Source organism: Pygocentrus nattereri, chromosome 12 (assembly GCF_015220715.1).
Source record: "Pygocentrus nattereri isolate fPygNat1 chromosome 12, fPygNat1.pri, whole genome shotgun sequence".
Lineage (NCBI taxonomy): Eukaryota > Metazoa > Chordata > Actinopteri > Characiformes > Serrasalmidae > Pygocentrus > Pygocentrus nattereri.
This window is the reverse complement of record NC_051222.1, coordinates 6,009,201-6,034,385: the sequence shown is the minus strand read 5'-3', so window position 1 is coordinate 6,034,385 and position 25,185 is coordinate 6,009,201. Positions and strand designations below refer to the sequence as shown.

The 25,185-nt window shown below is 39.8% G+C and overlaps 3 protein-coding genes across 3 annotated transcripts in view; all 3 read left to right on the top strand.

Moving 5' to 3' along the window:
• The first annotated feature begins 1,626 nt into the window (after positions 1-1,626).
• The window catches only part of LOC108414569 (macrophage mannose receptor 1-like), a 31,078-nt gene continuing 7,519 nt past the window's right edge, over positions 1,627-25,185 (top strand). The window contains exons 1-2 of the mRNA XM_017687453.1: positions 1,627-1,648; positions 3,464-3,505. Coding sequence (XP_017542942.1) covers positions 3,466-3,505 — 40 coding nt within the window. The 5' untranslated portion in view covers positions 1,627-1,648; positions 3,464-3,465. The remainder of the gene's footprint in view (positions 1,649-3,463; positions 3,506-25,185) is intronic.
• Positions 8,895-11,822, top strand: LOC108414571 (macrophage mannose receptor 1-like). The gene is made up of 4 exons (XM_017687455.2): positions 8,895-9,090; positions 9,251-9,652; positions 9,823-10,167; positions 11,265-11,822. Exons 1-4 carry the CDS (start codon positions 9,051-9,053, stop codon positions 11,630-11,632), a joined length of 1,155 nt encoding a protein of 384 aa, XP_017542944.1. The 5' UTR covers positions 8,895-9,050; the 3' UTR covers positions 11,633-11,822.
• On the top strand, positions 14,546-16,885 carry LOC108414572 (macrophage mannose receptor 1-like). The gene is made up of 5 exons (XM_017687456.1): positions 14,546-14,669; positions 14,831-15,232; positions 15,402-15,743; positions 15,961-16,323; positions 16,412-16,885. The coding sequence occupies exons 2-5, from the start codon at positions 14,953-14,955 to the stop codon at positions 16,414-16,416; spliced, it is 990 nt and encodes a 329-aa protein (XP_017542945.1). The 5' UTR covers positions 14,546-14,669; positions 14,831-14,952; the 3' UTR covers positions 16,417-16,885.

Below are 25,185 nucleotides of genomic sequence, written 5' to 3'. Positions count from 1 at the left end.
CATGTTATAATCAGTTTAAAAGACATTGAAATGAATAGTGATACTTATCTTTCAATATACTTATCATACTTGTATTTATTGTGAGGTCAACAAAGAGCATTGATAGCAAGTCACCAAGAGTTATAAGCACATTTATAACTGTTTATGACTTTATAGGAAGTGTTATGTAAGTTTTTTTTTTTTTCAACTGTATTTCTACGAGTGCAGTTATGTACACACTAATGTAAACGCAATGCCACTGATGGAACAAAATCTTGTGTCTGCATTTTTGCTGTTCATTTCTTTTTTTTTCCGATTTTGGAAACTGCCAAAAATACTCTACAACAAATGGACAAGTAGAAACAGTCCACATTGGCTTAGGATAAAATCTTGTTGCATTAACTTACAGTGAAACTGTCTAAGGACGTCTAAGGACGTTTTCCTTAGTTACGTGTTCAGAGATACGAGGTTTTGTTCCAACAGTCACAATATTCTGTAACGACTCGTCAGAAACCAGATGCTCGCAGATTAAAAGGTAAAAGGTGTTTTAATAGGGCTAGAGAGATGCATGGTCAAAAGGCAGGTGTGGGTCAAATCCAAAAGACAAAGCATAAATAAAGCAGTGATCATATCCCTGAGCAGACAAAGCCAAAAATGGGGCAAGGCAAAAACGAAGTCAAGAAACAGGCAAAGGTCCAAAATCACTGACCAGTAAACACAGGCAGCAGTACAAAAGGTTTTCATGAGGGTTTCTGGGAAATGAAGTCTTGTGATACAGATCGATGATTGACATATGCAAAGTGTTTTACTTGCTACACAGCAGACCAGGAACATGTTGATGTGATGATAACGACGCTATCTAGGACTGTACAGAACACAAATGTTAGGGGTTCCTCAAAATGGGTTTCTAATGGTAAGCTAGGGTATTAGTACAACACCAGCACTTTGAGGTCATCATCGCTGGACTTATCATCACAACTGGACCTGATATCCCACTATAAGTTCATGGGATAACATGGGTATGGCATAAACAAAAGCAAGGATCCTTTAGAAAACAACTCCTATAGATCATGGAGGTGAATATGTGATGATGCACAGCTGTGGTGTAGCAGGTATCGTGAGAGTTAAGCTGTCGCACCTCATTCTAAGGTTGCTGTTCATATCAAGGCTACAGCGCCAACTCGACAGACTTGCAAATGAACCTATAAGAACCTCTTTGTCTCCGCTGATGTGTTTATCTGAACACATGCAAATCTGTGTACCTGCACTGCTCTGGTATGCCTCTGGCATTTCCGTGTTCAAAAGGCTAATTTGTTTTTTAGTTCCTGTACATGGACGTCATGTTGACGTAAGGATGCTCCAAATAAGAATCATTTGAAGAGCCTGGATTTTATAGACTAAGGTTACAGTACTGCATAGAACTTACCATGAATTAATGCTAGAAATCGGCCGTCATTGACTACGTCTTACTGGACATCCATGATTAGTGTGTTAAAGCCTGTTGGGCACTGAGACTGAGACCTGTATGACTCAGATAAGATCAGTTAGCAGACCTGCTGATGATGCAGATAGGAGGGGTTAAAGTGGACAGAGATATACTGAGAAGATAGAGATACAGATCACACAGTGAAGAGAAGCGAACCAAAGAAAACAAAGACTAAACACCCAGGTAGGAGTTCCACTGAGTGACTTAACATTCTTTTATTTTCTTGATTCTTTTTTGGTGTTTGTACTGGAAATTGTCACAGGTTTATGTGTTTTTTCTTTCTTTCCTTTTATTTTGATACTATACTTTACAAAATGTATGATTGTTTAATGAGGTCAATGGTTTCTTTAGAGCCATGATTTCTTTGGAGGATCAAACATGTTTGGGTGCTATATAGAACCATTGTCACAAAGGTTCTAAAGAGAACCACATGAGACATTCTTGATTAATATGAAGAACCAATCCACCATGCAAAGAACCATTTATGCATGATATGGATCTCTACAGAACTTCTGGCTCAAAATACAACTATTGTCTTCATTAAAGACACTTTGAAGAACCGTCTTTCTTAAGTGCGTAGTGTAAATATTCCATATTACTACACAGTAGAGCTGTTGTATAGATATGTTTTAAGAAAGAGCACTAAAATCAGTACTATATATATATATTATATGCACGGAAAGTATGTTTGAGTGCCCCCAATCATTCCGATTTCACAGCAACTATGTTGAGAGACACTGTCCTACGTCGGATATTACAGCTAAAAGGTTTTGTGCAGTTACGTTTTTCATGCCTGGCCAATAAAATAAAATGAAAAATAACGTAGTTAACATAGTTGAATAAGATACAGATGAGTGCATTGAGGTATCTGTGGGCTGTTTTTTAGTTTATTCATTTAAGTTTTTCTCTTTGGTTCATATTTTAGTGGTGTTTAGAGTCATTTTAACATACTGCTGATTTTACTTGCTCATTTTACTTGAAGCAGTTCAGTTAAAAATAGTTCATTTTAAAGTTTAACCGTTTTTAAAAAGGATATGTTGAACTGAAATTGTTATCAGTGTTGATATTCCAGGTTTCAGTACAGACATGGTTATCAGATGAGTGAAGTATCATGTCCTCATTGTAGTTTTGAGTTGCGTGGGTTGCTGGTTAGCTCTTGAGCTGTGTGTTTGTAACAGTTAAAAGAAGCATTTGGCAGACACACTTATGCAGACTGACTTGACAGTTTAATCACTTTACACAGGCAGGTGAAGGTAGTGTTAGGAGTCTTGCCCAAGGACTCATTAGTATAATGCTGGGTGCTCACACAGGGGGGATTGAACCTCAGTCTACAGTGTAGAAGCCAGAGGTGTAGCTCATCTGCTGCTCACGGTTTCTGCTGGTCATCCTCTAGTCCTTCATCAGTGGTCACAGGACACTACACACAGGACCCTGCTGGCTGGATGTTTTTGGTTGGTGGACTGTTCTCAGTCCAGCAGTATCACTGAGGGGTTTAAAAACTTGAGCAGCACTGCTGTGTCTGATCCACTCACGCTAGCACAACACACTCTTAACACGCAAGTCAGTGTCACTGCAGTGCTGAGAATGACCCACCACCCAAACAGTCCCTGCTGTGTGAGGGTCCATGGGGGAATTATAACTTCAAAGTTATTATTATAAGTTCAGGTAATGTCACATATAATGACTAAAAGTGGCTGTACTTTGAACTACAAATATATATATTTTATTTCTGATTTTAGTTTTATTTTCTGAAAATATCAGAATGTGGACACAGTTTTGTCTTGATCTTGTCACTTTTACTCTCGGTCTTGACTCAGACTCAAGTTTTTCCAACTCCTGACTGTGACTCAGATTCCAGGTGTCTTGACTCAGACTCACCTCTAGTGTTCTTCACTACAACACTGTAATTCCTACTACAAATAGACCTGTTACATCTTAATGATGAGATCTCCAAAAATATGATTATACCACAACAAACAGCTTCTCTTTTTCTCTCAGAAATGGATCAGACATGGGTCTCCATCATCTTGTTTTCCTCAGGTCAGTGTTTAAGGCTTTAAGGACGAATCCTGTATGATCCACAGGATCCATAAAGACTCTTAATGTTTATGATTAATTTGCAATTATGTAGCTTCTGGGTAAAAATGTGAGATGAATCACCTGATGAATCACCTGATATCGAGCCTCCTTCTCATGTTCTTCACAGCTGTCTGTGGCGTATCTGCATACGTTCCTCGTCAGTATGTCTTTGTGAATGAGAGTAAAACCTGGACTGAAGCTCAGAGCTACTGTAGAAAGAACTACACTGACCTGGCCACCATCAGTAACATGGACGAGATGAAGAAGCTCAATTCTACTCTAAACACACTGAAAAACGCACCCAACAGCTCTGTTTGGATCGGCCTAAAAAAAGGGGTTGCTGGGAAATGGCTGTGGTCTCTTGCAGATGGAAATTTCTACAGAGATGGAGACACGTACAGAAACTGGAGGGGTGGAGAACCTGACAATGGGGGGAACAAGGACGAGTACTGTGTTGCGATGTTTAAAGATACTGGAGACTGGTTTGATATTCAGTGTAAAGCATTACACTATTTTGTGTGCTACAATGGTAAGAACAAAGAAACGTGCTACTGAAAGACATTACTTCATGAAACAGATCTAGAAAATACTGAAAACTGATTATTACTGTGCAGATTTTCCAGTGTACTATTGTGGTTTATGGGGACAATATATTATTAAAATAACTGACATTCATAATGTAATTACATTTTTCAGAAAAGAAGACGAGCACTGAAAGATACGTGTTCATTAATGAGACAAAGATCTGGCACGATGCTCAGAGCTACTGCAGAGAACGTCACACAGACCTGGTCAGTGTGAGGAACCAGACGGAGAACCAGCTGATTCTTAATTTGTCAAAAATCAACTCAAATGATCACATTTGGATCGGCCTGTTCAACGACTCCTGGCAGTGGTCAGATCAGAGTAACTCCTCATTCAGATACTGGATGTCTGGTCCAGAGAATTATGGTCAAGGTGAAATGAGTGCTGCAGTGTTTGAGCAGGGCTACTGGAATAATGTGGGCTGCAACAACAAGCTCCCGTTCTTCTGCTATGAGAGTGAGTTACATTTCATTTGAGGTGTATTTACACTTATCTTGTATTTGTTATATTGTTATATTGAAATATTCATGTTCTTCTTTACGTATGGAATGACAGATAAAAATATAAAGTCAGATTTTCTGTGGGAACGTTATATCTTAAGGGTTTGGAATGAGCGAGGGGGCCTCTCTGTCCTTCTAGAAGCCATAATAACAAAAGCCAGATGTAAGCCATACCATAAGATGGTTTCTCGTGTGAATGTATGTGTTGAAGGGAGAGATGAGGCCCTAGCTGCCTTGCTGCCTTGTCAGCTGTTAGAATAAGCCTTTCCAGATATTTTCACATGTCAATGTATGGATTTTGCGTTATGTGTGTGTAGACATTTTGTTTATAAACCTGAAGCATCTTGGACTTGAGAGAGATTCCACATTGGCTTCTGGGTCTCTGCAACAAGGGCTTTAAGCGCTATCTTTTAATTTGAAATAAAGTTGTTCATGTTTTAAATTCAGATAGTGTCTACAGAGCTTTCATCATCCCACCTACACAACTGAGCATAAACAACACATTGATTCAGCAACATCTGCAGTTCTGGATTATTCTACCTGGTTATTACAGGGAGATTCACTGGAAAAGGTCTTGAATATTCTGTTGTGACTCCCGTTAGGATGAACTAAAAGACTACACTACATACCGTGACGGGTGTGGAGTTGATTTCTAGCATCAGATCTAATGCCGTGATCTCCGTTTTCTGCCAGACACATGAAGGGGTACAGAGGTATACACGCTGAAGTTTAAGCGTCATGACGACTCATCGCTCCGACTCAGGGGCATCCCGGCTTGTTCGAAGCTCCATATACTGAGGAGCTCATTGCACATTGTTTTGTTCAGACTGCTTCATCCTTGTGAGAGTTACAGAATATTCAGGGCCTCTTTTGTGAGAATCTCCCTGTAATTAGTTTACCTCTTTATTTATTTTTATTATTCATTGCAAACCCTTGGATATGTGCACGTCTTTACTCTTAATGTTTGATCGATAGACTGCATGGCTTTATGTGAAGTCACTGGAATTTCACAAGCATGCACTGATCATTTTCTGTTTTCCTTTGATCTCTAGATAAGCTGATCTTGATCAAGGAGAATCTGACCTGGAAAGAAGCTCTGAGATACTGCAGGGTGAATCATGTGGATCTGGTCTCAGTTCACTCTGAGGAGATCCAGCTCTGGGTGAAGGAGGTGGCGCAGAACGCCTCCACAGAACATGTGTGGCTGGGTCTGCGTCACACCTGCACCCTCAGCTTCTGGTTCTGGGTGAGTGGAGAGTCTATCTGCTACCAGAACTGGGCTCCAGGTAACGGGACAGGAGAAGAAGACTGCAGCCCTGTAGAGAGAACCGGAGCTTTGCAGGCTAGAGGAGGTCAGCAGTGGGTCAGCCTGCCTGAGGACCACAAACTCAACTTCATCTGCCTCACCTATGAAGGTTAGATACTGAAACCAGGTTTTGTTCCCCTTCAAAAACCAGCATATAATCAATAACCAGCATCAGTGGATCCTCAGTTTCATTTACAGATATCATAAATAATAAAGGGTTGTATGGATCCCTCTACATAAACATATTTACATATTGAATTTCCTCCAGTGTGGACTTTTTCTCCTACTGTTCTTCTTGACTCATTTACACCTTTCCATTTAAAATCTTTGTTTACACTGATAAAACTGTTTATTCAACTGTCATTTTTAAACAGTTTGTTCTTATTTAGTTTCATCAACATTCCAATGTGTTTTCTTATATGTACTTTTTAGCTAAGACTATGTATAATTGAGTTTTGGCTTTACCTGCCATGTTGATTTTCATTCTGTAATCATCAGGATATTCAGTTGTAATTGCCTGATTATTTCACTCAATAAACGTAAATAAAAATACAAAATCATGTAAATTTACATCTTTATCAACTCATCTTTTTCTTCCCTTCGTCTGTATATACATGCACACATGTCCTGCAGGCTGTAAGTCCTCTTACATACAGTCAGCTCCATAATTATTGGTACCCTTGGTAAAGATGGATAAACACATCCACCACCATACTTCACAGTGCAGATGAGGTACTTACCTACATGGCTGTCTTTGCATCCATGTCTATCCACCTCTAATGTTTTCTGCTAAATCCTGACTTCATTTACTGAAGAGAAAATGTTGTTCAGCCCTACATGGCTCTATGTGAAAAAGTAATTGCCCCCTAGCTACTAAATCAACCGGTTAACCAAATTCAATAGACTATTGGGTTCAAATTCACAGGCCAAATTTTGGGATAATACTCCGTGGACTGATGAAGGTAATATTTGTTTTGGAAGACATGGGTCCCATTACATCTGGCGTAAAGCCAACTCCACATTTCACCCTACGCACATCATACCTCTCAAACATGGTGGTGCTGGTGGTGGTGGTGATGTGATAGTCTGGGGCTACTTTGCTTCTGCATGACAAAGCCAATGTAGTTCCTATGTAGCCGAAGTAAAACTATTTTCCAGGCCAATATTCCTTTACAGTGGTGTAAACGACTGTTACTGTTGAGGGTGGCACAACCAGTTATTAGGTTTTGTAGTGAGACAGAATTGGCCAGATACTTCTACTTAAAATAAGAAAGTAAGGCTTTATGAGTGAGAATGAGATCAATACTCATGGTTGGAAAATAAATGAAAGCCAAATGCAGAACAAGCCAAATACAACAAGGGAGAAACATAAAGACAACTACAGAAAAAGACCATCCAAAAAGAGGTAAGGCAAAAATTCCAGAAATAAAAAGGCATAGTAAATGAGAGGAGTGAATTAAACCAGCATTTGGGTGAAGTCGATTGCCAATTGGATAGTGGTGCTGCCACAGTCATATGATCTCCCACGAAGTTCTGGGAAGTCATATGAAGTTCAGTACTGAGTCAGATCCAGAGGGATGCTTGACAGGTTTAGGGGGCCTTTACTTTTTCACATGGGTGGTAAATGCTTTGAATAAATCTTTATCTTCAGTAGATGGAATGATCGTTTAAAGGCTCGTTTTGAGTTGACCTGTGCTGTCTCTGTCTTGTAAAATTAGTTGGATGATCTGAAATGTTGAAACGTGACAAAGTAGCAGAAGCAGAAGAAATCGCGTGGGGGCAAACACTTTTTCACAGCACTGTAAACTCATTTCAGGACTAAACAAACAGGGATTTTGTTCGCTGAGGCTACATGGGGAAGTGGATCTTGGTTACAGCACACAGACTCATCCCATTTAAAGGCCTTGCGTCCAGTTATGTTTTTTACCTACGTGTGAAAATTAAAAAGCCATTTCTCCAGAAAAGAGGAATTTTAAAGTGGTGGAGAGATGGAAAGTTTTAATGATATTGTGTGACCAGCACAACACAGTGGAACCATAGACGTAAGAATTAGCAGCTCCAATAAAAGTTATTTAAATAAAATACTCCCTGCATTGTTTTCATAATTGCATATTTATTTTTTATCCTAATAAAAAACATGACTGGAGAGTCCCCTGAACCCCTAATATTAGACTATAATTTCAGACAATTCAGGCGAAATACATCCAAATAGATCATTTGCTACTGTCTAAACAATCCTAGATAACATAATATGAAATTATATCATGTACGATTGTAGATAATCCACTGTTATTTCTCATTATAATGGTCTATTTTTCTTACAATTAATCTTATATGAGTAAAATTCTCATTGGCTGGGGGAGCTGTCAATCATAAATGATTAGCCAATCAATTGACCAGCTGTGAGGGTGAAGGGAGCCGGCATGGTAGGCAGGCTCAGTGTGTCTCCAGTGCCCAAAGTTAACATGATGGAACATGCAAATGAGTTAGCTTCACAGAAATGTCAACATACAAGTGAAAATGAGCTGCATTCCTACAGGCTGTGTAAGAAAGTCCACTGAGGTCTTCTCTACTTTTGGTATTTAAAGCTCATGTAATTCCTTTTATTAAGATAAACTTGTCTTAAGAAAAAAAAATGAACATTAACACGATGACAGCTGGATCATAAAGTCGTGTCCAGGAGTTGGAATATGAGTTGTAACACATGTTTGAATGAAAACGGATCAAAGTGGAGTCAAACCAGAGTGTGGGTTCTGGTCCAGTTCTGATCATCCATGGACAGAGGTATGCAAATTGCAAGGCTAAAAGGTTTGTTTTGGACTAAACCTGCGTCAGTCTGAACTATTGATGGAAACTCATGCAAAGAGCTTCACATTTCCTCTTCACTGGAACTTTCATTGTACGAAGGTTAATGAAAACAAACCCAAACTGTGATGGTATCTCTCCAGGACTGCATTCATCAGAGGCTGGGCATGTCTAGAGAGATACATGCAGGTGTAGAACATTGTGTATGAACATAACGTGAGGAGAAGAGCAACAGAAGCAGATCACAGAGGAGAAAAACAGACATTTACTTTTCTACCAAGGGGTTTGAAAGAAATACAGTTTCTCAGAAATGGATCAGAAGTGGATTTCAATCATCTTGCTTTTCTCAGGTCAGTTTTTAAGGCTCCTAAAGACTTTTAATGTTAATTTTAATTTTGCAATTATGTAGCTTCTGGGTAAAAATGTGAGATGAATCTATGTTATGAAGCTGTTTCTGTTCTATCCCAGTTTATCACCTGATAATGAGCCTCCTTCTCATGTTCTTCACAGCTGTCTGTGGCGTATCTGCATACGTTCCTCGTCAGTATGTCTTTGTGAATGAGAGTAAAACCTGGACTGAAGCTCAGAGCTACTGCAAACAGAACTACACTGACCTGGCCACCATCAGTAACATGGAGGAGATGAAGAAGCTCAATTCTAATCTAAACACACTGAAAAATGCACCCAACAGCTCTGTTTGGATCGGCCTAAAAAAAGGGGTTGCTGGGAAATGGCTGTGGTCTCTTGCAGATGGAAATTTCTACGGAGATGGAGACACGTACAGAAACTGGAGGGAGAGAGAACCTAACAATGAGGGGAACAAGGACGAGTACTGTGTTGCGATGTATAAAGATAATAGAGGCTGGTTTGATATTCAGTGTAAAGAATTACACTCTTTTGTGTGCTACAACGGTAAGAACAAACAAACCTGTGCTACTGAAAGACATTACTTCATGAAACAGATCTAGAAAATACTGAAAACTGACTATTACTGTGCAGATTTTTCTAGTGCCCTATTGTGGTTTATTGGGACAATATATTATTAAAATAACTGACATTCATAATGTAATTACATTTTTCAGAAAAGAAGACGAGCACTGAAAGATACGTGTTCATTAATGAGACAAAGAACTGGCACGATGCTCAGAGCTACTGCAGAGAACGTCACACAGACCTGGTCAGTGTGAGGAACCAGACAGAGAACCAGCTGATTTTTAATTTGTCAAAAATCAACTCAAATGATCACATTTGGATCGGCCTGTTCAACGACTCCTGGCAGTGGTCGGATCAGAGTGACTCCTCATTCAGATACTGGATGTCTGGTCCAGAGAATTATGGTCAAGGTGAAATGTGTGCTGCAGTGTTTGAGCAGGGCTACTGGAATAATGTGGCCTGCAACAACGAGCTCCCATTCATCTGCTATGAGAGTGAGTTACATTTCATTTGAGGTGTATTTACACTTATCTTGTATTTGTTATATTGTTATATTGAAATATTCATGTTCGTCTTTATATTTTTATCTGTCATTCCATACGTAAAGTCAGATTTTCTGTGGGAACGTTATATCTTAAGGGTTTGGAATGAGCGAGGGGGCCTCTTTGTCCTTCTAGAAGCCATAATAACAAAAGCCAGATGTAAGCCATACCATAAGATGGTTTCTCGTGTGAATGTATGTGTTGAAGGGAGAGATGAGGCCCTAGCTGCCTAGCTGCCTTGTCAGCTGTAAGAATAAGCCTTTCCAGATATTTTCACATGTCAATGTATGGATTTTGCGTTATGTGTGTGCAGACATTTTGTTTAAAAAGCTGAAGCATCTTGGACTTGAGAGAGATTCCACATTGGCTTCTGGGTCTCTGCAACAAGGGCTTTAAGGGTTATCTTTTAATTTGAAATAAAGTTGTTCATGTTTTAAATTCAGATAGTGTCTACAGAGCTTTCGTCATCCCACCTACACAACTGAGCATAAACAACACATTGATTCAGCAACGTCTGCAGTTCTGGATTATTCTACCTGATTATTACAGGGAGATTCACTGGAAAAAGGCCTTGAATATTCTGTTGTGACTCCTGTTAGGATGAACTAAAAGACTACACTACATACCGTGACGGGTGTGGAGTTGATTTCTAGCATCAGATCTAATGCCGTGATCTCCGTTTTCTGCCAGACACATGAAGGGGTACGGAGGTATACACGCTGAAGTTTAAGCGTCATGACGACTCATCGCTCCGACTCAGGGGCATCCCGGCTTGTTCGAAGCTCCATATACTGAGGAGCTCATTGCACATTGTTTTGTTCAGACTGCTTCATCCTTGTGAGAGTTACAGAATATTCAGGGCCTCTTTTGTGAGAATCTCCCTGTAATTAGTTTACCTCTTTATTTATTTTTATTATTCATTGCAAACCCTTGGATATGTGCACGTCTTTACTCTGAATGTTTGATCGATAGACTGCATGGCTTTATGTGAAGACACTGGAATTTCACAAGCATGCACTGATCATTTTCTGTTTTCCTTTTATCTCTAGATAAGCTGATCTTGATCAAGGAGAATCTGACCTGGAGAGAAGCTCTCAGACACTGCAGGGTGAATCATGTGGATCTGGTCTCAGTTCACTCTGAGGAGATCCAGCTCTGGGTGAAGGAGGTGGCACAGAACGCCTCCACTGAACATGTGTGGCTGGGTCTGCGTCACACCTGCACCCTCAGCTTCTGGTTCTGGGTGAGTGGAGAGTCTATCTGCTACCAGAACTGGGCTCCAGGTAACGGGACAGGAGGGGAAGACTGCAGCCCTGTAGAGAGAACCGGAGCGGTGCAGGCTAGAGGAGGTCAGCAGTGGGTCAGCCTGCCTGAAACCCAGAAACTCAACTTCATCTGCCTCACCTATGAAGGTTAGATACTGAAACCAGGTTTTGTTCCCCTTCAATAACCAGCATATAATCAGTAACCAGCATCAGTGGATCCTCAGTTTTACTTACAGATATTATAAATAATAAAGGGTTGTATGGATCCCTCTACATAAACATATTTACATATTGAATTTCCTCCAGTGTGGACTTTTTCTCCTACTGTTCTTCCTGACTCAATTACACCTTTCCATTTAAAATCTTTGTTTACACTGATAAAACTGTTTATTCAGCTGTCATTTTTAAACAGTTTGTTCTTATTTAGTTTCATCAACATTCCAATGTGTTTTCTTATATGTACTTTTTAGCTAAGACTATGTATAATTGAGTTTTGGCTTTACCTGCCATGTTGATTTTCATTCTGTAATCATCAGGATATTCAGTTGTAATTGCCTGATTATTTCACTCAATAAACGTAAATAAAAATACAAAATCATGTAAATTTACATCTTTATCAACTCATCTTTGTCTTCCCTTCGTCTGTATATACATGCACACATGTCCTGCAGGCTGTAAGTCCTCTTACATACAGTCAGCTCCATAATTATTGGTACCCTTGGTAAAGATGGATAAACGCATCCACCACCATACTTCACAGTGCAGATGAGGTACTTACCTACATGGCTGTCTTTGCATCCATGTCTATCCACCTCTAGTGTTTTCTGCTAAATCCTGACTTCATTTACTGAAGAGAAAATGTTGTTCAGCCCTACATGGCTCTATGTGAAAAAGTAATTGCCCCCTAGCTACTAAATCAACCGGTTAACCAAATTCAATAGACTATTGGGTTCAAATTCACAGGCCAAATTTTGGGATAATACTCCGTGGACTGATGAAGGTAATATTTGTTTTGGAAGACATGGGTCCCATTACATCTGGCGTAAAGCCAACTCCACATTTCACCCTACGCACATCATGCCTCTCAAACATGGTGGTGCTGGTGGTGGTGGTGGTGTGATAATCTGGGGCTGCTTTGCTTCTGCATGACATAGCCAATGTAGTTCCTATGTAGCCGAAGTAAAACTATTTTGCAGGCCAATATTCCTTCACAGTGGTGTAAACGACTGTTACTGTTGAGGGTGGCACAACCAGTTATTAGGTTTTGTAGTGAGACAGAATTGGCCAGATACTTCTACTTGAAATAAGAAAGTAAGGCTTTATGATTGAGAATGAGATCAATACTCATGGTTGGAAAATAAATGAAAGCCAAATGCAGAACAAACCAAATACAACAAGGGAGAAACATAAAGACAACTACAGAAAAAGACCATCCAAAAAGAGGTAAGGCAAAAATTCCAGAAATAAAAAGGCATAGTAAATGAGAGGAGTGAAGTAAACCAGCATTTGGGTGAAGTCGATTGCCAATTGGTTAGTGGTGCTGCCACAGTCATATGATCTCCCACGAAGTTCTCGGATGTCATATGAAGTTCAGTACTGAGTCAGATCCAGAGGGATGCTTGACAGGTTTAGGGGGCCTTTACTTTTTCACATGGGTGGTAAATGCTTTGAATAAATCTTCATCTTCAGTAGATGGAATGATCGTTTAAAGGCTCGTTTTGAGTTGACCTGTGCTGTCTCTGCCTTGTAAAATTAGTTGGATGATCTGAAATGTTGAAACGTGACAAAGTAGCAGAAGCAGAAGAAATCGCGTGGGGGCAAACACTTTTTCACAGCACTGTAAACTCATTTCAGGACTAAACAAACAGGGATTTTGTTCGCTGAGGCTACATGGGGAAGTGGATCTTGGTTACAGCACACAGACTCATCCCATTTAAAGGCCTTGCGTCCAGTTATGTTTTTTACCTACGTGTGAAAATTAAAAAGCCATTTCTCCAGAAAAGAGGAATTTTAAAGTGGTGGAGAGATGGAAAGTTTTAATGATATTGTGTGACCAGCACAACACAGTGGAACCATAGACGTAAGAATTAGCAGCTCCAATAAAAGTTATTTAAATAAAATACTCCCTGCATTGTTTTCATAATTGCATATTTATTTTTTATCCTAATAAAAAACATGACTGGAGAGTCCCCTGAACCCCTAATATTAGACTATAATTTCAGACAATTCAGGCGAAATACATCCAAATAGATCATTTGCTACTGTCTAAACAATCCTAGATAACATAATATGAAATTATATCATGTACGATTGTAGATAATCCACTGTTATTTCTCATTATAATGGTCTATTTTTCTTACAATTAATCTTATATGAGTAAAATTCTCATTGGCTGGGGGAGCTGTCAATCATAAATGATTAGCCAATCAATTGACCAGCTGTGAGGGTGAAGGGAGCCGGCATGGTAGGCAGGCTCAGTGTGTCTCCAGTGCCCAAAGTTAACATGATGGAACATGCAAATGAGTTAGCTTCACAGAAATGTCAACATACAAGTGAAAATGAGCTGCATTCCTACAGGCTGTGTAAGAAAGTCCACTGAGGTCTTCTCTACTTTTGGTATTTAAAGCTCATGTAAGTCCTTTTATTAAGATAAACGTCTTATGAAAAAAATGAACATCAACACGATGACAGCTGGATCATAAAGTCGTGTCCAGGAGTTGGAATCTGAGTTGTAACACATGTTTGAATGAGAACGGATCATAGTGGAGTCAAACCAGAGTGTGGGTTCTGGTCCAGTTCTGATCATCCATGGACAGAGCTATGCAAATTGCAAGGCTAGAAGGTTTGTTTTGGACTAAACCTGCGTCAGTCTGAACTATTGATGGAAACTCATGCAAAGAGCTTCACATTTCCTCTTCACTGGAACTTTCATTGTACAAAGGTTAATGAAAACAAACCCAAACTGTGATGGTATCTCTCCAGGACTGCATTCATCAGGGGCTGGGCATGTCTAGAGAGATATATGCAGGTGTAGAACACTGTGTATGAACATAACGTGAGGAGAAGAGCAACAGAAGCAGATCACAGAGGAGAAAAACAGACATTTACTTTTCTACCAAGGGGTTTGGAAGAAATACAGTTTCTCAGAAATGGATGAGAAGTGGATTTCAATCATCTTGCTTTTCTCACGTAGGTGTTTAAGGCTGCTAAAGACTTTTAATGTTTATGATAATTTTGCAATCGTGTAGCTTTTTGTGTAAAAATGTGAGATGAATCTATGTTATGAAGCTGTTTCTGTTCTATCCCAGTTTATCACCTCATAATGAGCCTCCTTCTCATGTTCTTCACAGCTGTCTGTGGTGTATCTGCATACGTTCCTCGTCAGTAAGTCTTTGTGAATGAGAGTAAAACCTGGACTGAAGCTCAGAGCTACTGCAGACAGACCTACACTGACCTGGCCACCATCAGTAACATGGACGAGATGAAGAAGCTCAATTCTACTCTAAACACACTGAAAAACGCACCCAACAGCTCTGTTTGGATCGGCCTAAAAAAAGGGGTTGCTGGGAAATGGCTGTGGTCTCTTGCAGATGGAAATTTCTACAGAGATGGAGACACGTACAGAAACTGGAGGGAGAGAGAACCTGACAATGGGGGGAACAGGGACGAGTACTGTGTTGCGATGTTTAAAGATAAGGGAGACTGGTTTGATGAGCAGTGTAAAGCATTATACTATTTTGTGTGGTACAACGGTAAGAACAAACAAACATGTGCTACTGAAAGACATTACTTCATGAAACAGATCTAGAAAATACTGAAAACTGATTATTACTGTGCAGATTTTCCAGTGTCCTATTGTGGTTTATGGGGACACTATATTATTAAAATAACTGACATTCATAATGTAATTACATTTTTCAGAAAAGAAGACGAGCACTGAAAGATACGTGTTCATTAATGAGACAAAGATCTGGCACGATGCTCAGAGCTACTGCAGAGAACGTCACACAGACCTGGTCAGTGTGAGGAACCAGACGGAGAACCAGCTGATTTTTAATTCGTCAAAAAACTCAAATTCTGATATTTGGATCGGCCTGTTCAACGACTCCTGGCAGTGGTCGGATCAGAGTGACTCCTCATTCAGATACTGGATGTCTGGTCCAGAGAATTATGGTCAAGGTGAAATGTGTGGTGCAGTGTTTGAGCAGGGCTACTGGAATAATGTGGCCTGCAACAACGAGCTCCCATTCTTCTGCTATGAGAGTGAGTTACATTTCACTGATTCAGCAACGTCTGCGGTTCTGGATTATTGTAACTGATCAGTTAGTTTATCTCTTTATTTTATATTCAGTTATTTTATTGCAAATGCTTTGATATGTGCACGTCTTTATTCTTCATATCTGTGATACAGCAGAGAAGAGAAGACACTGGAACATCCAAATTTTCCACTTATCATATTAAGTTTTCATTCTGCTTCCAGATAAGCTGATCTTGATCAAGGAGAATCTGACCTGGAGAGAAGCTCTGAGATACTGCAGAGATAATCATGTGGATCTGGTCTCAGTTCACTCTGAGGAGATCCAGCTCTGGGTGAAGGAGGTTTCACAGAACGCCTCCACTGAACATGTGTGGCTGGGTCTGCGTCACACCTGCACTCAGGGTTTCTGGTACTGGGTGAGTGGCTTTTCCATCTGCTACCAGAACTGGGCTCCAGGTAACGGGACAGGAGGAGAAGACTGCAGCCCTGTAGAGAGAACCGGAGCGGTGCAGGCTAGAGGAGGTCAGCAGTGGGTCAGCCTGCCTGAGGACCACAAACTCAACTTCATCTGCCTCACCTATGAAGGTTAGTTGCTGTTCATGGATGAAACTGGAATTCTGATGTGCTTTCTGTTTGTAAACTGTCTTTTTTTTTTCTCTTTCAAACAACAAAGACTGAAACCAGCAGGTTCCTCGTCCATAACCAGCTTCAGCAGATCTACAGTTTTATACTTTTTATTTGCTTTTCTTGATAGTCTGAGTTATAAAGGTGTGCCAACATGAATGTTTACTGTACTCCTGACTGTTTGATGTGCATATTTTACCTTTTTTTCATCCATCTAAGTTAAAGTGGGTCTAATTATTGAACCTCAATCAGAATGCAATGCAAATTGAACATAAAGTAACTTTTAGCATAAATTGTATGTATTTGATATCCATAAATAATGTCCTAAGAGGTTGTGTGTATAGTCATGAAACCGATGTCAGTTCAGGTCTTTTGAAAACTTTCCTTTGTCTTTATTTCATTTTTATTCATGCCCATTCCCTGTATGCTTTCCTCTCCCACATAGTTTATTTTAAAAATCATGCTTTAGGGACTCATCAGTGTCTTGTTCTTTGTTCAATAAAGCTTAAAATAATCCACTCTACATAGTTTATTTGCTTTACATTAAGGTGTATTCATTTTCCACTGTATTATTAAACAACTGGAATTAAAAAAAAATATGAAAATTACTTACGGTTTCATTTTTCATCATAATAGCTCATAGTACCGACTTGTTTATATCCTCTTATGCAAATTTCTGAGCTTAACCTAAATTCACATCTTATGTGTCGAATTGGCTGTAGGTAGTGTCGAGTGCACTGTTTACAAGTGTTTTCAAATTTATTATATTTATGAATTAACTTAAATGACCAAAATGAGCATAGTGGAACATACTTGTACTTAATTCTCAACACAATCTTCTTAATAAAAGCTTACAAATATCCTCAGAATATCTTCTAAAGAACTAGCAATGTTTAAAAGAGTGAATATGTGATGTCGCACAGCTGTGGTGTAGCAGGTATCGTGAGAGTTAAGCCGTCGCACCTCATTCTAAGGTTTAGCCTAGCATGTAGCCCACCTCTCTTGCCCCGCTTCCGCTTTGGCCGCTCTGTTCGTCGGCTGCGCCGCTCACCCGAGGCCGGTGCTGCTGGGCCTTGCCGGCTGGTGCCGGTGGAGTGCGAGCGTAAAAGAAAGTTGAAGTCCGAGAGGCTTCATGATGAACTTTACCGATCTCCAGGAGTGCCTCTTTACTGTAACTGACTGTACCGTGGATGTTCTGTACACGTAAAATAAATACTAAAGTTAAAATAAGTAATAAATAGCGTCGGTGGCAGGAGGAGCACGCAAAGACGTCTGCCACGGTGGGCGCCCTCTTGGACTTGGACTTGTACAGAGTCATCAAACAGTTCAAGACAATACATTTTAGAGTCTTATGAGGCAATATTAGGGTTTAAAGGGATGCTTACAAAGCATTTTTGACAAGTTCCAAAGAGTTATAAGGACATTTATAATGATCTTTGACATGAAAGAAAGGGGTATGTAACTTTTTTGTCGCATTTATTATTAAGAGTTACTTTAAGTTACTTTAAAAAGTATTTTATTCCACAGTAAAGTACATGCTAATTTATACACTGGGTCACAGAAAGAACAAACCTTACATCTCTATTTTTGCATCTTACATCTCTCTCTATATATGTTTACATATTTTTGAAATGCCACCTGCTGCTTCCATAAAAATGTCAGAGCAGATGGACAAATAGCAACAGTCCAAATTGGCTTAGAATAAAATCTTGTTGCATTAACTTAGAGTGAAACTTCCAATAAGGATGTTTTCCTTAGTTACGTTTTCAGAGATACGAGGTTTTATTCCAACAGTCACAATATGCAAAGTGTTTTACTTGCTACACAGCAGACCAGGAACATGTTGATGTGTTGATAACGATGCTATCTAGGACTGTACAGAACACAAATGGTAGGGGTTCCTCAAAATGGGTTTCTAAGGGTAAGCTAGGGTATTACTACAATACCAGCACTTTGACGTCATCATTGCTGGACTTATCATCACAACTGGACCTGATATCCCACTATAAGTTCATGGAATAACATGGGTATGGCATAAACAAAAGCAAGGATCCTTTAGAAAACAACTCCTATACATCATGGAGGTGAATATGTGATGATGCACAGCTGTGGTGTAGCAGGTATCGTGAGAGTTAAGCCGTCACACCTCATTCTCAGGTTGCTGTTCATATCAAGGCTACAGCACCAGCTCGACGGACTTGCGAATGATCCTATAAGAACCTCTTTGTCTCCGCTGATGTGTTTATCTGAACACATGCAAATCTGTGTACCTGCGCTGCTCTGGCATGTCTCTGGTATTTCCGTGTTCAAAAGGCTAATTTGTTTTTTAGTTCCTGTACATGGACGTCATGTTGACGTAAGGATGCTCCAAATAAGAATCATTTGAAGAGCCTGGATTTTATAGACTAAGGTTACAGTACTGCATATAACTTACCATGAATTAATGCTAGAAATCGGCCGTCATTGACTACGTCTTACTGGACATCCATGATTAGTGTGTTAAAGCCTGTTGGGCACTGAGACTGAGACCTGTATGACTCAGATAAGATCAGTTAGCAGACCTGCTGATGATGCAGATAGGAGGGGTTAAAGTGGACAGAGATATACTGAGAAGATAGAGATACAGATCACACAGTGAAGAGAAGTGAACCAAAGAAAACAAAGACTAAACACCCAGGTAGGAGTTCCACTTAACATTCATTCATTATATTTGAATAAATTATTTCATTTCTTATGCTTTTTTAGTGTTGATATTGGTGAATCGTCATGGGTTTATCTGTTGTTGTTTTTTTTATAGAATCCTTCCATGCTTTAAGGGTTATTTGAAGAATATGTAGTACATGGTTCTGTGTAGATTAAAATTAAGTGACCCTTATTCGACCCACAATGGGGACATTTGACCTCCACCTTTAACCCATCCGTGAAGTGAAACACCACATATACATTAGTGAACACACACACACACACATTAGGGGGCAGTGAGCACACCAGAGTGGTGGGCAACCCTGTCTGCAGCACCCAGGGAGCAGTTGGGGATTAGGTGTCTTGCTCAAGAACACCTCAGTCATGGACTGTCAGCTCTGGGGACTGAACCAGCGGCCTTCCGGTCGCAGTACCAGTTCCCCAACCTTCAGCCCAGGACTGCCCCTTAGAAGAGAAGGTTTTGAAACATAGAAGCTTTTACAAGATGGTTCTGTATAGCATCTGCTATTGTTAAGATGTCAAGCTATTAACAGTAGACTAACACTTTTGGGTGCTATTTAAAATCATTTTTAGAAAGATTCTATGTACAACACATTACCAACATGAAGAACCGTTTCACCACGCAAAGAACCATTTAAGCATGAAATGGTTCTATGGCTCTAAATATCACCATTGTCTTAAGCTTTAAATAACTGCCTTTTTAAAAGTTTGTAGTGTAAATATTGCTAGATAGTTGAGCTGTAGCATTCTATTACAATTGTTGAGCCCTAGACACATCCAAGACTATGACTAGTTGAGACTGAGGCAAGACGGCGTCTAAAGGGGACGAGACAAAGTAAAAGCGAGGGTGTATGAGAGTGAGATAGTGTTAAGTTTGGGTCCACTTTGAGACCAAGCATAACCTTTTATACCTTCCCGAACAAATTTCTTTGTGAGTTCAAGTTGTTTGGAGAACTTTCCACTCTGTTTACTGAAGTCTTTCCCACAGCTTGAAATTCATGTGTTGCTTTAGTCACTGCCACTTTCCAGTTGAGTGGTCTTTCTGACTGAAGCTCCTCCCATCCATTCCTCAATAATGAACCTCTGTTCAAACTCATTCAGATGTTTCCCACTTGCCACTTTGATCTGAAACGAGGTCAACTAGTTCTGCTCAACATTTTTATATCTGCCACAAAGCTTCTTAGGATGTTACCTGCTTAATTGTATCATGCATTACATCTGTGTGGAATGTTTGTTTCCTCATTCATTTACTCAGGTTTTTCTGTTAATATGTCACCCATCTGAAAATGATCGTACAATCTCAGAAAAAAGATAACTAAACTAAAAAGCATCACTGTCACTAGGGTGTTGCTCCTCCTGCCACTGAGGTGGTACCCTCAAGGGTCTTCCGTGCCTTTAGTTAGAAAATATATCCTCACTCCAGTCTTTTTATTTTATCGTTCTGTTATAGAACATGAGGTCATGAAAATGTACAAATATATACCATTCTCACAAAAAATAATTAGGTAAATAAATATGGTTTTATTTATGGTACACAAGCAGTATCTGTTTTATCTGGCAGAGTACATATAGATATATGTACAACCCCAATTCCAATGAAGTTGGGACGTTGTGTAAAACATGAATAAAAACAGAATATGATGATTTGCAAATCCTTTTCAACCTATGTTCAATTGAATTCACTACAAAGACAAGATATTTAATGTTCAAACAGATAAACTTTGTTTTTTTTTTTGCAAATGTTCACTCATTTCGAAATTGATGCCTGCAACACGTTCCAAAGAATTTGGGACAGGGGCAAAAAAAGGCTGGGAAAGTTCAGGAATGCTCCAAAAACACCTGTTTGGAACATTCCACAGGTGAACAGGTTCATTTGAAACAGGTGATTGTCATGATTGGGTATAAAGGGAGCATCCCTGAAAGGCTCAGTCGTTCACAAGCAAGGATGGGGTGAGGTTCACCACTTTGTGACCAACTGCATGAGCAAATAGTCCAACAGTTTAAGAGCAACGTTTCTGAACATGTAATTGCAAGGAATTTAGGGATTTCATCATCTACAGTCCGTAATATCATCAAAAGATTCAGATAATCTGGAGAAATCTCTGCAAGTAAGCAGCAAGGCAGAAAACCAATACTGCATGCCTGTGACCTTTGATCCCTCAGGCGGCACTGGATTAAAAACCCACATCATTCTGTAATGGATATTCCTACATGGGCTCAGGAACACTTCAGAAAACCACTGTCAGTGAACACAGTTCGTCGCTCCATCTACAAGTGCAAGTTAAAACTCTGCCATGCAGAGCGAAAGCCACATATCAACAACACCCAGAAACGCTGCCGCCTTCTCTGGGCCTGAGCTCATCTGAGATGGACTGACGCAGAGTGGAAAAGTGTCCTGTGGTCTGACGAGTCCATATTTCAAACTGTTTCTGGAAATCATGGACGTCGTGTCCTCCGGGCCAAAGAGGAAAAGAACTATCTGGATTGTTATTAGCGCAGAGTTCAAAAGTCAGCATCTCTGATGGTGTGGGGGTGTGTTAGTGCCCATGGCACGGGTAACTTGCACATCTGAAGTATGCCAGTTTATCCTGCCTTACTGAGCGTTCTTTTCCTGTTCTGATACTCTGTTTGTTCTGACCTTTTTTCCTGATCTGTTTGACCCTGATATTTGGACTTCCCCTTTTTGTTTGTTTTGCTGGATTTGTTGTCTGATGACTTTTTGCTAATTTCATGGACTCTGCCTTGCCTTCCCTTGCCCTCACCAGTTATGATTACCTGTATTGTTCTGCTGTGTATCCTGGACTTGACCCCTGCTTGCCTCCTGACACCTGTCCACAATTATCCAAGTAAAGCTTCTAATTTGATTCTTAACTGCGAGTGTCTGCTTTCCAAAAAAAGAAAAAAGAATAAATTAAAAATTACAGCTTTTCATGACTTTTTAGTACAAAAATGTTTTTTCCTGATTTTGAAGCATTTCTGTGGGTCCATATATCATGAAATGTTCACATTATGTTATGTATGTGTAAAGGGTTCGACACTGGTAGTGAGGTTCCGCATACTGTTTGGACCAGACCTAGGCTCGTGAAGGATCTGGTGAGCTTTGAAGGACAAATTCAGTGACTGAGACCGTGTTTTATAAAAGTAATAGCACAATTGGCTGAGTTTAATTGGGGTCTTATGAAACCTGGAGATTACCAGCACTTCAATAAACAATACACATGAATCAAATGAATTTACAAATGAAATAAAATAAAAATAAAAATGTGTAAGTGTGTGTTTCAGTTCAGTTCCAAGGTGTTCTCTTCTGCATGCAATTGCTTTATTTCCTGTTCAGAATCTGGCTTGCCACTCCTTACCGGAGAAATCAGAGTTCAAAGAGGGCACCAGTGGATGGGGTGTCCTGCTATCAGGGCTGCTAGATCACTCAAGGTTCCACGTGTTCAAGAAACCTGACAGGAGGAATCAGGACCGTTCGAGTTGATTATGCCAAAGGGAAGGGATTCCACACTCTGACACTAAAGCTGTCTCAAGGCTCCAAAGGGGTCCAATAAAACCTGACCAAAGCTCAGTAAACGCGTTCAGTGTCAAAATGGAGTTCCAGGGCTTCTTGGATGTGGTATCTCACTCAGATAAAACTTAATATCTGACAGTGTTCTAATTTAGTTAGAACACAGAGCTTAGCTGCACGTCTGCGCTGAGCGAGCACAAAGAGAAAAAAAAGGGAAGAGAAAGTTCGTACCAAACCTCAAGTCGTGAGTGTGGTAGGACGGGCTTGAACCTGATTGGCTAGTTCAAAGAAGTAAAATTAATATGCTTAAATAATTTTTATCACTGCAAATAATTATTAACTGTCTACAAAGTCTAAGATTGCAGTGATATAAGATTTTAAATTAAATAGGATTATCTGAAATTCAATAGTTTTTATTATTTAGTCCACAGTGACCTTTATGTTAAGGTATATGGTATATTTATATTAATTTTGCATTTTGGAATTATTATTTTAAATTTAATCCACTGAGCATTATTTAAGTCTGGGTTACATGTGCAACAATATACATGGGCTTTTGCAACTGTTTGAACACACTGGTAAAAATGAAATGTTTTTCATCTAAAGATCTAATATTCCAAACAAGTAGGCCCCAAGTCTCATGTGAGCCCAATGCCACTGGACCAGCACACCCCTGGTGACCCCTTCATGTTCATGGGTGTACAAATGAATGGGTAGTTTGTAGTCAGGCAAGCCCAGAGCTCGAGGAGAGCGTACCTAGCATGTGTTTTTATCCATTGTAGGCAGCAGCAGATCATCAGCATATCACAGCACCATACAGCCCTCTGGCAGTGTCAGCATGGTTAAAGAATCATGAACTGTGGTGGCAAAAACAGCTGGTGAATCAAGAAAGCCCTGTGGGAGTCTTGTCTAGACATACACCATTTATTGAGTGTATTCTGTTGACCATGGCAGACGCATCTGGCACAAGTGGCACACTTGGGATGACAACATCATTAACTTGTCACAGGTCCAGAGTAAACCTCCAGCTGCAACCACCCACTTTGTGAACTGGGTTAACTGGTGTGTGGTAAGGGGACCCTGTTTCGTTGAGTACCACTTGATTTAGCAATGACTGTATCAAACCCTTCATTCCTTCCTCATTGTTTTTAGACAAAGGATACTGCTTACAACAGACTGGCTGTCATGTACATGAGGTACATGGTATAAGTGCTCTATAATTGTTAGCAATATGCTGAGGTTGCACAAATTGACAAAGAATAATTGCACTCATTAGACACAACCATGTTGCTGACATCAAAAGAAATGGATAAATGCAATTTGGACAAGATGGTATGACCCAATAGACTAAATGGAGAGTCTGGAATAATGACCAACCATCCATCCATCCATCCATTTTCAAAGCCGCTTCTCCGTAAGGGTCGCGGGGGGGGGTGCTGGAGCCCATCCCAGCAGTCATCGGGCGTAAGGCAGGATACACCCTGGACAGGTCGCCAGTCCATCGCAGGGCATAATGACCAACCAGAGCAGGAAAAAAAATTCTTGGGTCATTTGGAGTGGTTGCTGAGAGCTTGTTTTTGGAACAAAATGCACCCCACTCACTCCCACAGAATTAACTGTGGAACCTAACAGTGATCCATTATACTCAACGCTTTTAATAGATAAATATGTTGCACCAGTGTCCACTAAAATAGTTTTTGGCCAATTATACACAATTCTAAAGGCAGAAGATCACCAGAAAGTAGAGTTAATGTCTTGGAAAGCACTGAAGCACCATCATGTTTGTTGCTTTTTTATATGTATGGGTGGAGTCTGTGGGCCTCTGTATACATTTGTTGGTTTCCAGACAATGGCTTGACTAGTGAGTGTTTTGGGACCTTCATTTGGCGCTGAGATTGACTTTCATCAGAATATGCCTTTATATATTTTCTGATCCCTCTTTGACACAATAATGGCATGCCCCCTGCTTCTTCACCCCACTTTTTCTCATTTATTCTATTACTATCCATTGCAAACGCTGGTGCCTTAGATGACTTCTTTGTCTCGGAGGATAGGTGCCAGTTGCCTCTAAGTCTCTTACATGGCCCAAAATATCTTATATCTTAGACTCATAAGGCTTGGAAACATAAAGATTAAACACAGCTGCGTGTTTAGGAAGCATGTTGGAGGTAAGGGTTTAATAAACAGTGCCAGTGGCTCAGATTTGTTTAGTTTTAGTGTTTTAGGGCTTTGTCTGTCCAAATCTTTTGAAATCTTTAAATGAACATGCTTACATAATAGGACACTGCATGTGGTGAATTTGCCTAAAAACACAGACATAAAAGTCTCCAGTTCTTGGTTCAAATAAAAGTTGCTGGGAAAAATATAAATTGTTTTCTGCATTGTTTTGACAATTGCAAATCTATACACTTTCTCCAAAAAAAAATGTTTGGAGAGTCCCCTGAACTGTGATATTAGACTATAATTTATGAGAATGACACACAAAATACTTCCAAAAATATCTATCGATATTGTTTTATACAATTCTATATAACAGTCCAAATTAAATAATGTACTATCATATATAATCCACCGGTATTTCTTATTACAACGGCCTTTTGCTGCTTTCAAAA

Excerpts from the sequence above, each read along its gene's own strand:
- LOC108414571 (XM_017687455.2), top strand. The coding sequence starts at position 9,051 with ATGGATCAGAAGTGGATTTCAATCATCTTGCTTTTCTCAG. Across the intron at positions 9,091-9,250 it reads AATCATCTTGCTTTTCTCAG|CTGTCTGTGGCGTATCTGCA; the intron begins GTCAGTTTTTAA and ends TGTTCTTCACAG. Across the intron at positions 10,168-11,264 it reads CCCATTCATCTGCTATGAGA|ATAAGCTGATCTTGATCAAG; the intron begins GTGAGTTACATT and ends TTTTATCTCTAG.
- LOC108414572 (XM_017687456.1), top strand. The coding sequence starts at position 14,953 with ATGGACGAGATGAAGAAGCTCAATTCTACTCTAAACACACTGAAAAAC. Across the intron at positions 15,233-15,401 it reads CTATTTTGTGTGGTACAACG|AAAAGAAGACGAGCACTGAA; the intron begins GTAAGAACAAAC and ends TACATTTTTCAG. Across the intron at positions 15,744-15,960 it reads CCCATTCTTCTGCTATGAGA|ATAAGCTGATCTTGATCAAG; the intron begins GTGAGTTACATT and ends TTCTGCTTCCAG.